Source organism: Rana temporaria, chromosome 6 (genome assembly GCF_905171775.1).
Source record: "Rana temporaria chromosome 6, aRanTem1.1, whole genome shotgun sequence".
Lineage (NCBI taxonomy): Eukaryota > Metazoa > Chordata > Amphibia > Anura > Ranidae > Rana > Rana temporaria.
In genome coordinates, this window is record NC_053494.1 from 172,773,863 (window position 1) to 172,792,541 (window position 18,679).

Here is an 18,679-nt window from a genome sequence, read left to right on the forward strand (position 1 = left end):
AGAGAACATGTTCTCTATTTCCTCGTTGTTCTATGGGAGCTCTCGGCCCGCCGAGCTCCTCGGCGGCTTCAGGGCTGAACTGGCCGAGGAACTCGATGTGTTTGGCACGTCGAGTTCCTCGGCCGTGTGTGTACGGGGCCTGAAAGTTGCCTTGAAGTAGTACAGGAACCTTTTCTGAAGTCGGAGCGACTTCAGTAGTGTACATTAAGATGGCTTTCATTCACTTCAATGGAATTTCTCATGTCGCACAACTTGGGGCGACACAAATGTGCAAATGTGTTTTCCATACTTGCACATTATGGCAAAAACTTTGGAGAACCCTCTTGATTTAGTTTCACTTTATTGTTGTGTATTGTTTTTGAATGGAATGGGAAAGTCTGATACCCCCAGTTTGAATAAAATAACCTTTTTACTTTATGACTATGTAGATAATTATCGTTTTCTGTCATTTCAGCAGGGAGAAGAAGAAGATTTGCTTGAAAGATTTAAAGAGGTAACTATAGCAAATAAAGCCTATTCAACAAAACATTTAACAGCTTTAATGACACAAATTAGCCATTAGAATTTTAAACATTAGTCTTTTCTGCATGGATAAAGTAGCTGACTTTCACACTTTTCTGTTGTAGCTATGGATTGTTCACCCAGCATTGATGGGCACCATGACCTCCATCATAGTGTTATTTCTTTGCTGGACCATTAGAGACAGTGTAAAAATGAAAGGTTTTCCTGAAAAACACGTCTTTGTCACCGGCTGTGACTCTGGCTTTGGAAATTTACTGGCTCAGAGACTTCATAGAAAAGGATTTATCGTCATTGCTGCCTGTCTGACAGAAAAAGGAAGCCAGGACCTAAAAACGTGCACGTCTCCGACACTGAAAACAGTCATATTGAATCTAACCAATCCCAAAAGCATCGACAGTGCCGTGGAATATGTCACTGCAGAGACTGGCAATAAAGGTACTATATATATTCTCTAACTGGCAAAAAAGCCAGTTCAAAACACATTTGTCTATTGTAGCATTGTTATTTAGCTGTCTGTCATATGGTGACCCTTCTTCTGACCGACGAGTTCATATTTTCAGCCAAGCTTCAGTGTTTATTTATTTATTTATTTATTTATTTTCCTCTTCCTTTTATTTCAATCTAATATATAAACAGAGCTTAAAGGGGTGTTCCAGTCATTTTTAATGTTTATTAAAAGTCAGCAGCTACAAAAAGTGTAGCTGCTGGCTTTTAATAAACATACACTTACCTGCTCCCCATTCCAGCGACGCGTCGGCCGGGGCTCCGCTCCTCTCCCCCCCCTCTCCGGCCGGCGTCTTCATTCTAAGTGTGGGCACCCAGGCCGTGAACATCTTTCGGCTTCACGGCCGGGCACCCACTGCGCATGCGCGAGCAGCGCTGCACCATCCGATTGGACAAGCGATCGCCTGGGACCTGTCACGTGTCCCAGGCGATCACCTACAGGGAGGGGCTGCCAAAAGGCGATATGACTATTCACCTTAGCAACCCCTCGGCGGAAGGAGGAAGTGGGACAGGAAGTCCCACTCCCCTGAAGCCCCCCCCCCCCCCAAATGTGGCATGTAAGGGGGCGAGGAGTGGATTAAGCAGAATCTCCACTTTTGGGTGGAACTCCGCTTTAAATTTACAATAGACAAAGAAGTTCCATTATCTATATATATATATATAAATATATATATATATATATATATATATATATATATATATATATATATATATATATACATATATAGTTGCATACATTTAACCACTTAAGCCCCGGACCATTATGCAGCTAAAGAACCTGGCCCCTTTTTGCGATTTGGCACTGCGTCGCTTTAACTGACAATTGCGTGGTCGTGCGCCGTGGCTCCCAAATAAAATTGGTTTTCTTTTTTTCCCACAAATAGAGCTTTTTTTTGGTGATATTTGATCACCTCTGTGTTTTTTATTTTTTGCACTATAAACAAAAATAGAACGACAATTATGAAATAAATGCAATATTTTTTACTTTTTGCTATAATAAATATCCCCAAAAAAGATATAATTTTTTTTCCCCTCAGTTTAGGCCGATACGTATTCTTCTACATATTTTTGGTAAAAAAAATTGCAATAAGAGTTCATTGATTGGTTTGCGCAAAATTTATAGCGTCTACCAAATAGGGGATAGTTTTATTGCATTTTTATTAATAATTATTTTTTTCTAGTAATGGTGGCGATCAGCGAATTTTATCGTGACTGCGACTTTATGGCGGACACTTAGGACACTTTTGACACTATTTTGGGACCATTGTCAATTTCACAGCGAACAGTGCTATAAAAATTCTCTTGTTACTGTAAAAATTACACTGGCAGTGAAGTGGTTAACCAGGAGGGGGCGCCGTAGGGGTTAAGTGTGCCCTAAGGGAGTGTTCTTACTGTGGGGGGGCGTCGCTGTAAACCAGGAGGGGGCGCCGTAGGGGTTAAGTGTGCCCTAAGGGAGTGTTCTTACTGTGGGGGGGCGTCGCTGTGCGTGTGATGTCACTGATCGTCGCTCCCTATGACAGGGAACAGACGATCAGTGACAGCCACACTAGGAAGCACAAGGAGAGGTTTGTTTACACTTACCTCTACCCGTTCTTCCTCTCTGTGACCCGATCGCGGGATACCGGCTGTGATCGGGTCCACTGTTCTCGCGGGGACAGTCACGGAGAAGAGGACCGGGTCGTGACCCGCAGCTGAGATCTTAAAGGGGATGTACATGTACGCCCTTGTACCCAGCCGTGCCATTTTGTCGACGTATATCGTCGTGTGGCGGTCCTCAAACGGGTAAGATGTAATGGGGGGATTTACTAAAACTGGAAAACTCTGAATCAGATGCAGCTGTGCATGGTAGCCAATCAGCTTCTAACTTTGACTTGTTCAATTAGGATTTGACATATAAACCTGGAAGCTGATAGGTTTATGTAGAGCTACATTAGATTTTGCACTCTCCAGTTTTAGTAAATCCCTCACAATGTCTACTTAGTGATTACTAAGGGTATTTTCAACATTTATAGGTAGATTCAGGTAGATAGGACTAAAGTTACGGCGGCGTAGCTTAGCGTGTTTAGGCTACGCCGCCGTAAGTTAGCTAGGCAAGTACATGATTCTCAATGTACTTGCCTGCTAATATACGGCGGCGTAGCCTAAAGCGAGCGGAGTGTAAGGGCGCCGAATTCAAATGTGTTGGAGGGGGGCGTGTTTAATGGTAATGACGCTTGACCTCACGTTTTTTACGTTTTTTTTTAACTGCCAGTCTCTATTTCCTCGACGGGAATGGAGAAACTTGCCTTGTCGAGTTCCTCGACAGCCTAACAAGGAACTCGACGAGGAAAACGATGTGTTTCGCCCGACGCTGTATCCAAACAAAATTTGCGTCTTTTGAAAAATTTCTTTCTGCTATAAAATGTATCGAATAAAAAATGTAAAAAATAAAATTTCTTTATCAGTTTAGGCCAATATGTGCTACATGTTTTTGGTAAAATAAATCCCAATAAGCATATATTGATTGGTTTTTCGCAAAAGTTATCGCGTCTACAGACTATGGGATATTTTATAGCATTTTTATTTTTACTAGTAATGGCAGTTACCTAGGATAGTGTGGCTGTACATGGGTAATGTCTGTTATTGACCCATGGCTGTTACTTCGTTACAAGTTTGTGCCTGCCTAATTATACACACAGTACCATCCCGGTATTGACCCATGGGATGTATATGATTGATTCTCTCAGCTGCTGAATTCTAGATGCTGTATGCCCTTGTTATTGACCCATGCAGGGTATCTTGTTTGTATCTTCTAAATTGCACACTTTGTCTATTGCATTGTTATTGACTCATGTCTAGAATTTGTTTTACATCTCCAGTCTTCAGAACTGTGCGCTTTTTATGCTTGTCATTGACTGACATACATTTTACATCTACTGCATGCTGCATTGATCGCACATTCTTTCTGTATCTGGTTTACATGTCTTGCCTGCGTAATGATACTCTTAGGTACAAGGGCAGATCCACAGTCTAGTCACGGGAGGGGCACTGCCAGAAAATATTTTTTTTTGCAGGCAATTTATCAGGGAAATGGCTGGTGTTGGCGCTTTAATCATGCTGGAACCGTGGTTGTTATGGTGTCAGGATGATTGAAGCGCAATATTTCTATTATAACATTGTAATATAAAATGCAGAATCAGTGGGAGCCCCGAGTGTGTCACTTGCCACCGTCGCCTGCCACCGGATTCGGATTGTCACTTGTCACACGTTGCGGATTGTCACTTGCCTGATACCAGATGCAGATTGTCACTTACCACATCACCTGCCACAAGTTGCGTATTGTCACTTGCCACGTCATCTGCCACAAGTTGCGGATTGTCATTTGCCACGTCACCTGCCACAAGTTGTGGATTGTCACTTGCCACGTCACCTGCCACACGTTGCAGATTGTCAACTTGCCACGTCGCTGCCACACCTTGAGGATTGTCACTTGCTACATCACCTGCCACACCTTGCGGTTTGTCACTTGCCTGCTAAGGTGGTGTTTTTCTTGTCTCCTGCTGTGTTCCAGAGTTAGGCAGCAGAGAGATGATGTAATCTCTCTGCTGCCTGCACAGTGAGGACAGGAGTTACTGCAGGGATGCAGGGCGGGCGCAGGGCTGTGAGAGATGATGTCGTCTCTCTGCTCCCCACCCACAGACTCGCTGATTGGCCAGCCGCCCGTTCACACACCGAGCCGCCCAGCTGCATGCCCGCTCTCTCACCCACCCATTGAGCCGCCCGCCCGCTCACACACTGAGCCACCCGGTGGCCTGACCGCCCCCTTACACCGGCCCAGCTTGCGGAGCCACTTGTTCTCTCACCCGCCCAGCCGTCAGCCTGCAACTAATTTCTCGGCGGGGGGGGGCAATTTCCCCATTGCCCCCCTGGATCCGCCCCTGCTTAGGTGCAAGAGAATGGACATATCTTCTCACTGTGGGGTTGATTTACTAAAGGCAAATAGACTGTGCACTTTGCAAGTACAGTTGCTCCAGAGCTTAGTGTAACGGTCAGGGGTGCCCATGCATTAAGACAGCTCTGCTCTCAATATGTGATATAATAGCTCAACATGTGCCCAAATAAAAATCCTCTATGACCCACTAGGTCATAACACTGCCCATCTCTCTTCAAGTCCTGCTACACCAGGGATTACATAAAGGCAATATGCAGACACAATTAGGCACTAATACTAATGATATTTCAAGACTGTTTCCAAGTTCAGTAGTTGAATTTTGTGACCTGGGACAGGAAGCTAGATACATTAAAACCATGCTTAAAGCGCAATGAAATGCTGCAACCTTTTTTTTATGGGCCCTAAGGAAGTTTATGTCATAATGTACTAGTATGGATCGCATATAAGCACATTATGGCTGACTTGCAGTAAAATGAAGCCCTCCAGCATTGTGATGTCAGGGTTCCAGCTGGTTCCAGCTGCTTCCATCTCAGTTCAGTCTTCTTTTCGGGTTCAATCTATTCAGCCCCTCAAATGGTCGGGTCACAATTACTTCATCATGGCACAGAGCAGCTGTGTAAATTTACTCTTAGCTGCACAAGCATGACCCAGTGTACATTACTGCCGAAGGGCAGGAAGAAGCATTTATGACAGAAGAGACCACCAGTTTGGCCACATCCACCATTTTAGCGTGGTGTGTGCTTTACTGTTCTAAGGCCCAAGTGGGAATGGGGTGGGTGACCAGCGTCTATTCTCTCCTACAAGTAAAAGCTTTGATAAAAAAGCCCTGTGTGTTCCACATAATAATAACATCAAATTAAGAGTGAAAAGGAGCTCTATAATGAATTAAAATCGTAGACTAGGCAATTATGTGTTTTAATATATTATAAACTTAGATTTTTACTTAGATTTTTATTAATTTTCAGATAAAATCCTAATACAGGTATACTTTATACATTTTTATAACGATACAGGCATGCCCCGCTTTAAGTACACTCACTTTACATACACTCGCGAGTAAGGACATACCTGCGAGTGTATGTAAAGTGCCTTACAAGTACTGTACAGACATTTTGCAGCCGCAGTAGAAGGAGCTGAAGCTCCGAGAGCATACCCCACCCTGTTCCAGTGTGCCCCTGATACCCCCACTACAGCCCCTGAGACCTCAACTACAGCTCCTGACACCCCCACTACATACCGTCCCTGACCCCCCACTTCACCCTAGAAGTGAATAGGGGTATTGTTTCACTTTAAGTACATTTTCGTTTTACCTACATGCTCTGGTCCCATTGTGTACTTAAAAGTGGGGTATGCTTGTTAATGAATATTTCTATGGTGCTCAGTAGAATACATTGTATCATACTAGGACTAATTAATCTACCAGAGCGTCTTTTGAATGTGGGAAGTAGTCTACACAAGCACAGGGAGAGCATGCAAACTCCATGTAAATAGTGTCCTGACCAGGACTCAAATCAAGGATCCGACCCTGCAAGGCAGAAGTGCTAACCGCTATGTCACTGTGCTGCCCATTTCATATATTACTGCAGTCCATATGTTACATTTTTTCCATTGATCACCACCCTAACACATGCCTGTTAACTGGTTATTACAATATTATTTGACTCCATATATTAATAAACATTGTTACATGATTTGACATTTGACATTGACATTGTTACACAATTTGATATCGTTACATGATTTTATTTAATTTATGTTATGAATCTATATAATCAGTTTTTATAAATGTATAAGATGTAATCAATTCTGAAAGGTACACTTTTACCTCTTTTTATGCCCTTCATGATAAAGCTTCTTATCATTCTTAATTTGAGATTATTATTTAGAACACTTTTTTGGTGTTTTATTATAATATTATCTAGTGCTTCAATATTTTTCTATGTTACTTCATTTTACAGTTGAGAATCTTATTCCAAATTGAATTACAGGTTATATTTATGAATATATTTTATGTCAGATAAAGTTTTTTTCAATTAAGAAAAGAGAGGGGATAGTTTGCGGTGCGTTTTAGTTGCAAAATGATAGTGATGAGAAAGCACAATTTCTTTGTTTACAAAATTTACAAAATGTTATGAATAAAGTATTTTTGTACATTTTGTAGACAAAGAAATTGTGCTTTCTCATCACTATCATTTTGCAACTAAAACGCACCGCAAACTATACCCTCTCTTTTCTTAATTGAAAAAAACTTTATCTACCTATTTGGGATTAGGTGCCTTTTTCTTGGGTGAATCTATCCATTCATAATCGAGTAAGCACATTCATTGCGCTGTAACAGACAAAGAAACGCGAATCGTCTTTTACTAACAAGGAATCAGCTAAAGCAGCCCAAAGGCGAATAGAACTTCCCTTTTAGAGTGCCGTTGTACTTGTTGTACGTCACCGCGCTTTGTTCATCATTTTTGAAAAACTATGGTGTGTGGGCAACGTCGTTTTTAATGATGACGTTGGAAAAACTTCGTTTTTTGGACATGCTGAAAAACAACGTTTTCTTTAATGCCGAAAAATGATTGTGTGTACGCGGCATTAGTCCATGAAATGTGTTGGTTTTGAGTACAGATTTTCTCTAATTTACATTGGAATAAACTGGTATCTGGACTAAAATGTCATGATGTGGCACTTCAATTCTAGATTCACTTATCAATGAAAAGATGGCAGAGGTTGTAAACCTTTTCTACGCTATCCAAAACTATAAACAGAAAGAAAAGTCATGGCCATGCAATATAAAACACATGTTTACCTTCGACTTTTGCCCTCACTTCCTCTTCCACTGACAACAGTTTTACCAGACAGGAAGTGAGAGAAAATCTGCAACAAGGACACCAACAGTATAGTATATAAGCAATAAGTAGCAGGAATTATAACCATCCCCTACTTTACTAAAAAAAAAAAAAAAAAAAAAACATTTTATTCCTGCCTGTGTTGACAATAGAGAGATATGCCGTGTACATGACGATGTATCCGACAACAAAACCGTGGATACATTTCCGACAGATGTTGGCTCAAAATTGTCTTGCATACACACGGTCACACAATTGTTGTTGGAAATTCCGAATGTCAAGAACGCAGTGACGTACAACACTACGACGAGCCGAGAAAAATTAAGTTCAATGATTCCGAGCATGCGTAGAATTTTTGTGCGTTGAATTGTGTACACATGGTCGGGATTTCCGACAACAACTTTTGTTGTCGGAAATTCCAACAGCAGATGTCTGATGGAGCCTACACACGGTCAGATTTTCTGACAACAAGCTCACATCGAACATTTGTTGTGTCGTGTACGCGGCATTACCTTCACTTCCTTTCTGGTAAAGTGTTGTCAGCACAACAGAAAATGAGGGGGAATCTCTAAAACAAAGCCTCAAATAGTGGTAAGATGTGACAAGGGTTCCAACCCTTCCCACTCCATTCAAAATTCAAAAATTAAAGTTTTGGCTGGACGGACACTTTAATGGTTTATAATAGATTACACAATTAGATTAAACGGCACAATAATATCATGCTTAGTATAACTGTGTAATTATTTTCTCACTTAGGTTTGTATGGTTTGGTTAACAATGCTGGTAGAGCCACTCCAATTGGACCCACAGACTGGCTGGATATTGAAGACTTTCACAGAGTTCTCGACGTAAACCTCATTGGACTCATTGAAGTCACTTTGAAGTTTCTACCTCTTTTAAAAAAGTCCAGAGGAAGAATTATCAATGTTGCTAGTGTTATGGGAAGACTGGCCTTTGGAGGAGGTGGCTACTCTCTGTCAAAGTGCGGTGTTGAGTCATTCTCAGACAGTTTGAGGTAAGTCATGACATGAACTCATCTGCTCCTCGAATCTTGTAATCATTTTGTCACTGTGCAACACTATTATCAGGAGTCAGCTATTTATAGCCAATCAATGCCTAGCAATACTGGAGATAGATATAGGTTAAACAGACCTAAGGAACTGCTGTCAGCTAATTTGGCCGGTTAAACCAAGAATAAGAACAACTGCATGTCAATAATGTCAGGTCTCTGTAGACATCCTTAGGCTGTTTGACAGATTTGGTTGGATTTTGCCAGCTAATTACTGGTGATGTTCTCATGTTGCTCTCATAAAATACAGATATTGTTTTGAGGAGTCTGCTCATCCAATACCAGTGCCCTAATTCCTATAATTGGGAAGACGACTACAAACTCAATTGTCCATCCGCGCCTTTATTATGTGGGTTGGATTGGCTCAGCACCAAACTAAAAGATACTCAACTAGCTCTGAATAAAAGATTGTTATGAAGTACCCTAAATCAGGGGTCTCAAACTGGCGGCCCTCCAGATGTTGCGAAACTACAAGTCCCATGAGGCATTGCAAAGCTGACAAGTTACAAGCATGACTCCCACAGGCAGAGGCATGATGGGACTTGTAGTTTCGCAACAGCTGGAGGGCCGCCAGTTTGAGACCCCTGCCCTAAATAATTCTGTGTTCTGTACTACAGCTGTCAAAGCATAGGAAGAATAGGTGATCTATAGGATTCAGTACATTGGGGGTTATTTACGTGCACTTGGAAGTGTAGTCGCTATAAATCTGAGGGGTAGATCTTAAATGAGGGGAAGCTCTGCTGATGTTATCATCCAATCATGTGCAAGCTAAAATGCTGTTTTTTATTTTCCTTGCATGTCCCCCTCAGATCTACAGTGACTGCACTTCCAAGTGTAGTGCAAAGTGGATTTGCCTTTCGGAAATAACCCCCATTATCTGCAGATGAAGTACAAATTTCAATATACCCTATGGGCTATGGGCAGAGAAAGATTAAGGCACAATGGATTCCTAGGCAAGGCGGCAGCTTTGACCCTTTCCTCCCTTTAATTAACATTAATATTAGGAATTGCAACATGCACAGAGAAGTCATGCCATCTGCATGGCCTGTACCGATGTGGCACCATCAGACATTAATTGCCTAAAATACATCTGCCCTTGTAATGTAACCGGCAGGTTCACAGCGTTGATCAGTTGAGCTAACTCTCCTGATTTACTGCAGGAGCACCAAAGTTGTAACTTGTGCCCCTGGACATCTACTAGGCCACTGCAAATGTACTATATAGTGTTGCAAGCACAGTTGCAGACTACCCTTATTTAGTTTAACAACTTCACCCCCGGAAGAATTTATCCCCATTCTGACCAGAGCACTTTTTGCGATACGGCACTGCGTTGCTTTAACTGATAATTGCGCGGTCATGTGTCGTTGCACCCCAACAAAATGTACGTCCTTTTTTCCCCACAAATAGAGCTTTCTTTTGTTGGTATTTGATCACCTCTGCGGTTTTTATTTTTTGGACTATAAACAAAAAAAATGTGTAAATTAAAAAAAAAAATGTTTTACTTTTTGCTATAATAAATATCCCCAAAAAATATATAAAAAAAAATGTTTTCCTCAGTTTAGGCCGATATGTATTCTTCTACATATTTTTGGTAAAACAAATCTCAATAAGCGTATATTGATTGGTTTGCACAAAAGTTATAGTGTCTACAAAATAGGGGTTAGTTTTATAGCATTTTTTTAAATTAATTTTATTTTATTAGTAATGGCGGAGATCTGCAATTCTTATTGTTACTGCGATATTATGGCGGACACATTGGACACTTTTGACACTATTTTGGGACCATTGTCATTTATACAGCGATCAGTGCTATAAAAATGCACTGATTACTGTGTAAATGACACTGGCAGGGAAGGGGGCGATAAGTGTGTCCTAGAGAGTGATTCTAACTGGGGGGAGGGGCTGCCTGGGGACAACACACAGATCTGTCTTCCTGCAGCAAGACAAGATCCTGTGCCATCCCCTGTCAGAATGGAGATCTGCTAAACCAATCTAGATGATACAAAAGCACAGAATAATTCTGGTAGAGTGGGAGTTTAGAGCACAATTGTAGCATTGGCAAATCTGTAGACATTGAGAGATGCAATTATGTCAGCATAGATCCTATTCCTAGGAATATTTGTGGAATTAATGCCATGAAGAATATGTGATGTTCTGAAGGCAAAGGGAGGCAATACCCATTATTAGTATAGTGTTCCCAATAAAATTTGGTAAGTGTATCTCAGCCTGTCAATTAAAGTCTGACATTCACAAACTATAATATAAGCAGGTGCTTAATAAGATACTGATGTTGCCTGTGTTAATTATCTTTCTGGGTTAAATGTATTTTCTGCTGTGTGAGATGCACTTCTTCGTTAATGTTGCCCAGCAGAAGTGGTGCCGTCTGAGAGGTAAGGGTTAACATTGCTGGCCAGGTTTTCCCTGGCTTTTTTGAGGAGTGCTGCCCTCTGCTGGACAAAACTTAAAAAAAAGGAAAACAGTATGTAGGTAAAAGGTATTTTCATTGCTCTCTGCATAGGAAGAGAAGGAGAGTGTTGCTGAGAATGTAGTTACCACTTTACAACCCCTTGCAGGAGGCCAGTAGGGGGGTTCTAAGGGATATGGACTTATGCTGCTGAATGGACTAATGGCCTAAAATACTTTTACACCTATTCTAAGGTATGCCTACCTCATGGGGCAAAAGGGAACACCAGGGACACACTAAAAGGGCACTTACAGGACTTGGTACAGAAATGTGTATGGAGGATGTCTCTGAGAACTGTTCATCTGTTATGTTTAATTACTTCAGTAAAATAACTTTGCTATTACTTAAATTGCCTGGTCTGAACTCACTAAAGAGGTGCATACATGGCATGTTCCAAAAAAACAGGGCTTAGCAGGGTAGCCGAGATGAGTTAGTAAAGATGCTGTGCCAATGTCTAATGAGCAGAGAAGCTATCCAGAGAAGGCTATAGTGCCATTGCTAATGACTTCCGTACTAGGGTCCTGTGCATAAGCAACCAGCCAGTCAGGAATCCAGTGACATGGCAGTGGTGAAGGGAGCCCTGGTAGTGGAGCAGCTTGATGCGAAGGCTCCTTCCCCTAGTGACCGCATCCCTACATACTGGGACCAACCTCGTGACATGGGCACCTAGGGACCTAGCCTTGGAGTCATGGAGAAAGATGTAGTGAGGCCTTGGGAGGAGAATAAGCACAGGAAATCTACAAGTGAGCTTCCAGATATCTAAGTGTAACAAAGGGATCAATGTCACTGGGAGTAAGGTGACAGGCTACTGTTTTTTGTTTTACATTTATTTCAGGTTCTTACATTATATATCAATGTCAATTTACGCAGCGCTTTACATATACAATGTACATTCACATCAGCCCCTGCCCTTAAGGAACTTACAATCTAAGGTCCTGAACTCACATTCATACATTCACATGTAATGACTAAGCGCTAACATTTGCGCAAACTACGTCTACCTATTTGTCCCCTGCTCCATCTGTCAACCACTTGTCATATGACGCTTCAATAAAAGGATTTTTGGAAGTGCAGCCACACGGAATTATTTCTTCATTATACATTTACATACTAGGGCCAATTTAGACAGGAGCTAATTAACCTACAGCAGCCCTCAAAATTTGTACTAGCCTGCTCGCATTTGGCGAGTACATATTAACTGGTTGCGAGTAGCAGAAAAGGTGCCCAATCAAATGGACCTACTGGCTTTCTCCTGTTGTCTCCCAAGTCCCGCCTGTTAAAATGATTGGTTGCTAGCATCCTAACAACCAATCAGGTGCTTGGAGGACCGGCATTCAGAGGAGGAAGATGTAACTTCCTCCTTCCCGACTTGCTGACAATGGAAGGAAACAGGAGAGTACTTGCTGTCTGCTATGGGACACTTCTGAGATGACTGGCTGTGTGAGTAAGAGGGGACCTGTGTGCTTTCTGTATCTGGACACTGCTGACGATTTGAGTGAGGAGAAAGTGAGCAGAGGAGTCCGAAACTCAGAGCAGGAGGAGGGATCAGGGATCACACTGAACAAGGAGTACATGCTCTCCCAGGTCCTAGAGCTGTGTACACTGAGCTGCAACAAGAAATGTGGAGGAAGGGGGGAACCATTCATCACCACACCATCCACAGTACCTGTACCATGTCTGCAGTCTCTCTGACCCTCTCCCTGTCATGTCTGCAATCTCTCTGACCCTCTCCCTGTCATGCCTGCAGTCTCTCTGACCCTCTCCCTGTCATGTCTGCAATCTCTTTGACCCTCTCCCTGTCATGCCTGCAGTCTCTCTGACCCTCTCCCTGTCATGTCTGCAATCTCTTTGACCCTCTCCCTGTCATGCCTGCAGTCTCTCTGACCCTCTCCCTGTCATGTCTGCAGTGTCTCTGACCCTCTCACTGTCATGTCTGCAGTCTCTCTGACCCTCTCCTTGTCATGTCTGTAGTCTCTATGACCTTCTCCTTGCCATGTCTGCAGTCTCTTTGGTCCTCTACTGTAGTATGTCTGCAGTTTTTCTGACCCTCTCCTGTAGTGTTTCTACAGTGGGCACGGAAATGTTTGCCCAGGGTTCAATTAACATTATACGACCCTGCATACCATGTATGATCTGAATAAAATATGATCATTTACAAGGGGCAGGTTGGGTGGGGCAACTGGCGGCGAGTAACTCTTAAGGCCTGGCTAGTAGCTCAGGACTTGAAATTTTGAGCCCTGACCTACAGCATGTATTTGAAGTGTGGGAGGAAACCAGAGTACCTGGAAGAAGCCCCGACAGGCACAGCGAGAACATGCAAACTCCATGCAGGTAGTGCTGTGGTTAGGGTTCAAACGAAGGACACTAGTGCTGCTAAGTGGAAGTGCTAACCACTTAGCCACTGATCTTAGTTGGTGGAGACCAATATAGGCTCAGCAGTACCGGCTCAGAAATGCTGCACAACTTAAGTGAGAGAAGTGTTCTAAAGTGTATTGAGGAACTGTGTCTGTAGCAATAATGTGAAGTATTACGGAAGTTGGCCAGGGATTACAAAGAGTTAACAGTGTTCTACAGGAGGAACCTCACTATTATGTTGGAGTTCTCCCAATGAGTTCATGTGACATCAGCCTAAGCCCACCATTGGGGCACTAATGAGAGCTCTCTATGGGTCCCCACGACTTGGGTGCAGTAAAACCCGCCCACAACATGGCCATTTAATACCTTTTCCTAATTATAGGACACGTATGCATATTTCTATATAGGTAAGAAACTCATCTGTGTACAACCATACACCTGAAACATGCATATAACTCAATTATCAACTCTTTCCTTTTTTCTTTATTTTAGGAGGGACATGCAGCACTTTGGAGTGAAAGTCAGTATTATTGAACCTGGCTTCTTTAAGACTGGAGTAACCAGCCTTGAAATCATAGAAAAGGATCTGAACAGATTATGGGATAGGCTTGCACCAGACGTCAAATGTGCATATGGAGATAAATACTTTCAAAATTGTAAGTAAATATTTTGTACTGGATTACCAGTAGAAAAACTCAGCCTCTGTAATAATTGTGTATTGGAAGCAGAACTCTAAGCAAATAGCTAAACAGGGATTTAAAATATGTACAGGTGAACTGTCATTCTTGGCAAGAGAATTGTAATTCCGGACAGGAAACCACAAATATGAAATAAGAAATATTCAAGTCACCTGCCTAACTATAGAGCCGTCCAAAAAAAATAACAAAATCTTTAACAGATAAAAGATTTCACATGAATTCAAATCTTAATCTATGTGGCACACATTGGGGCAATCTCTCAGCAAAATAGATAACTAAGTATAAAGCCTCATGCCCACGGATGTTTTAAAAAAACAGGCTGTAAAGCTAGTACAGACGCTAGTACAGACGCCATTGAATTCAATGTACGTTTCACCGCGCTAGCTTTCAGCTGCGTTTTTCTTTCTCTATTGCAAATTAATGGTTCCCTATGGGAGCCCATTGATTTGAATAGAGGTCGCACCAGAAGTCATATCAAGATGATCCGACTTCAAGATGATCCGACTTGCGGGGCGACTCATGTGCTGAGAATCTTGAAGCTGAACCCCGGGAAATTTTAAAAGTCTTTAAGTGGAACCCCCCACACCAAAAAAGGGATCCATACCAGACCATTATCCGAGCACGCAGCCCAGCATACCGGGAAAGGGGGTCAAGTGAGTGCCCCCCCCTCCTACACCGTACCAAGCCACATGCCCTCAACATGGGGGGTGGGTGCTTTGGAGCAGGGGGGGCACTGCGCCCCCCACCCAAAAGCACCTTGTCCCCATGTTGATGAGGACAAGGGCCTCTTCCTGACAACCCTGGCCATGGTTGTCGGGGTCTGCGGGCGGGGAGCTTATCGGAATCTGGAAGCCCCCTTTAATAAAGGGGCCCCCAGATCCCTGCCCCCACCCTATGTGAATGAGTAGGGGGTACATCGTACCCCTACCCATTCACCTGGGGGAAAAAATGTCAATAAAAAAAAATTATTAGGCAGCTCCAGGGGTCTTTTTCTGACTTTGGGATCTCTTCCGACTTCTCCGCTCTCTCTGGCTTCTTCTCCTGCTTTCCGGTGCTGTCTCCGTGCTCTCTGGTGTTGTCACTGTGCTCTCCAGTTCTTCTCCCGCTCTCAGGTGCCTTCTGCTGGGCTCCTCCGCCATTTTCTGCCAGCTCTTTTACTAGTGGTGGCCTGGTCTTCTCCATCATCTTCTTCCCTCTTCTTTTCTTCCGATGTTGACTCGACTCTCTCTCCCGCTGTAATGCTGTGTGCGCGGTGCGCAACGACTTATATAGGCATGAGGCGTGGTCACCGAGTGATGTCATCTGGTGACCCCGCCCCGTATGACGTCACATTCCCATCATGCCCCTGGGCTGTGACGTCAGTTTCCTGTGAGTGTCAGTTACAGTGTCAGTGTCCTGTTAGTGTCAGTTTCCTACCAGTATTGATTTTACATGCTCATTCTGGACATAAACAGTAAAGCATGGAGGATGTTCACTGATGGGTCACAAGTCACATTAATGGTATGGTTATTTTATTATACTGTATATTAAAGTGTTACTAAACCCACAACAGTAAAATCAGTCTGTATATGTAATAAAGCATACTTGTTATGCTCACCGTGGAACCTAAGGGGTTAATCCTCTGCAATGTGTAAACTGGCTGTTTGATCCTGTCTTCTCTGTTCCTCTTCTTCTTCCACTGTCCCCAATGTATCTTCTGATAAGACTGAGGCTAGGGGACAAGCTGCACATGTTCAGTTTGGTGTGTATTGCTAGAGTTTTTTTTTTCTTGGGCGGGTGCATGTGATCAGCACAGGGCCAATCAGCACTGTCCAGACAGAGGGTCAGGGGTCCTGCATTCTCATAGAACAATCAGGGGAGAATGAAGACACCTCCTACAAGCTTTAACCAGACACTGATAGAAGTCACAAGACTGCTATATACTGCTGATGAGAAAAGGTATTTAGCAGTTTATATTTACTAAAATAATGGGAGACCAGATATAGTGAATGCAGGGTCCTGGGTTTAGTAACACTTTAAGTCAGTATAATTGATGTCAGTTATATAATGATACATATTCCGTGAGTAAAGATGCTCATTTCTGACCAGGAGTATTAGCTCTTTTTAATTTACACCACATCATTATACAGCCAGATTCCTTAGTGGATGCCCTTCTGAGTGACAAAATGCGCAGGGAGGAGGAGAAAGCGACAAAGTATGTTTATGAGAAGCAACCCAGAGGTGAGGCTGTTAAGCAGTCTGTGCATTGTATATGGGTGTGGTGTGCCAAAGAAGCCAGCTGGTGGGCAAAAGAAGTCTCATCAAGACTCTTTATACAACAAATCCAATCATCTAATCATCTACGTCCATCTCTCAGCAAGATTACTAACAGCTTTTAGTCTATTTCAACACTAAAACCATAATTTTCTCTTTGTCTTAGATTTGAAAGTGCAGAGATTATCTATGAAGACGCTCTGCAGTGCTGATATCTCCAAAGTCACAAACTGCATGGAACATGCTCTGATAGCCAGGTACCCACGGACGCGGTATGGCGCTGGGTGGGATGCCAAATTCTTCTGGCTTCCTTTGTCTTATGCTCCTGCCTTTATTGCTGATATCATGTTACAACTCTTATTACCGAGACCAGTTGGCAGCAAAAGATCACTAGCTAAAAATCAGATTGATGTATAGACGAATACAGTGTCTCTTTATAATTTACATATCATTTTTTATTTGGAAATAAATGTCATATCTTTGTGATGTTTTACTGCTTTGTGGAGTCTTCTTTTTTCATGGGGCAAACTAATGAAGGAAAGAAATGTAAAATGTTAGAAGGTGGCAACATTTTGGCAAATGTTTGAATTGTTTCAGTCATTTCTAAGCCTGCATCCTTTTAGGCCTCGTACACACGATAGGTTAACCAGAGGACAACGGTCTGATGGACCGTTTTCATCGGTCAGAACCGATCGTGTGGGGCCCCATAGGTTATTTAACCATAGGTTAAAAAAAGCCAACTTGTTTTAAAATTAACCGATGGAAAAAACATGAAATACCCCCTCAAGGGTGGGACTTTATAAGTGACACAAACACGTGAATGAGTAGAAAAATATATAGCAAATTTATTTAAACAATTCAAGTCAGGACATCATATAGTGTCCTAGCAAGGATAAAAGACCACATGCAAGTGGTATACAGATCCTATATGGGGATCTGTATACCACTTGCATGTGGTCTTTTATCCTTGCTAGGACACTATATGATGTCCTGACTTTAATTGTTTAAATAAATTTGCTATATATTTTTCTAATCATTCACGTGTTTGTGTCACTTATAAAGTCCCACCCTTGAGGGGGTATTTCATGTTTTTTCCATAACTCTAGGGATGTGGTGACTTACAAACACTGACATTCTCCTGATTGTGGGGTCCCTCTTTTTCATAAAATTAACCGATGGATTCCTAACCGATAGGTCAAAACCGATCGTTAGTAGGCACGACCTTTGTTTAAAAATCCACGCATGCTCAGATTCAAGTCGACATATGCTCGGAAGCATTGAACTTCGTTTTTTTCAGCACGTCGTTGTGTTTTACGTCACCGCGTTCTGACACGATCGGTTATTTAACCTATGGTATGTAGGCGTGACGGACCATCAGTCAGCTTCATCAGTTAACCTATGACAACGGTCCTTCAGACCGTTGTCCTCTGGTTAACCTATCGTGTGTACAAGGCTTTACACCCTTACATAAACCCAGTAAAGTGACTAGCCTCAAGTGATATAGATATTAAACCAATCCTCTTACATAGGTTGTATCAGCTTCCACCACCCAATGTTATGGAGCCGAGTGGGGGCCATCATTCCCTCACTGGGCTCTAGGCCTGTCAGGGGAGAGGACGGAATCATCACCGCTGCTGCCGACGGCTTCAATAAACAGCGGAGACGACCGGGGAACGGCAGGGGCACTCTCCTACCTCCGGCAAAAGTGATCTTGTAGCGAATCCGCCACAGAGACCACTTTTATCTGAAATAAACCATAACCATGGTATTCCACTTCAAACAGCTGACGTACAACGATGGCGGGCGGTCCGAAAGTAGTTAAAGCTTGTTTGAGAGTTCAGAAAAAAGGGGGCGGAGAGCTGAAGTTACACTCTGCAGAGCTCAGTGAGGAGAGCTCTGAGAGCTGATTGGGAAGGAAAGGTACACACACCCCTTTCCACAGCACACAGGAACATAGCTAAGGCTGTCAATCAGCTGGAGGTCCCTTCCCCTGTTACCTTTTTTGTGATGGTGTCAGGAAAACTTGTCATAAGTGATTCATGC

General features: G+C 42.7%; 1 protein-coding gene across 1 annotated transcript; it reads left to right on the forward strand.

Moving 5' to 3' along the window:
* Positions 1-352: 352 nt before the first annotated feature.
* On the forward strand, positions 353-17,129 carry LOC120944055 (retinol dehydrogenase 7-like). Its single transcript, XM_040357825.1, has 5 exons — positions 353-493; positions 627-957; positions 8,554-8,812; positions 14,178-14,341; positions 16,803-17,129. The coding sequence occupies exons 1-5, from the start codon at positions 368-370 to the stop codon at positions 17,051-17,053; spliced, it is 1,131 nt and encodes a 376-aa protein (XP_040213759.1). The 5' UTR covers positions 353-367; the 3' UTR covers positions 17,054-17,129.
* Positions 17,130-18,679: the final 1,550 nt, after the last annotated feature.

What these genes read in the sequence shown, in the direction of transcription:
- LOC120944055 (XM_040357825.1), top strand. Translation starts at nt 368, where the DNA reads ATGGGAAAGTCTGATACCCCCAGTTTGAATAAAATAACCTTTTTACTT. An exon ending in TGCTTGAAAGATTTAAAGAG is followed by an intron (nt 494 to 626) that starts GTAACTATAGCA and finishes TTTCTGTTGTAG; the next exon opens with CTATGGATTGTTCACCCAGC. An exon ending in AGATAAATACTTTCAAAATT is followed by an intron (nt 14,342 to 16,802) that starts GTAAGTAAATAT and finishes TCTTTGTCTTAG; the next exon opens with ATTTGAAAGTGCAGAGATTA.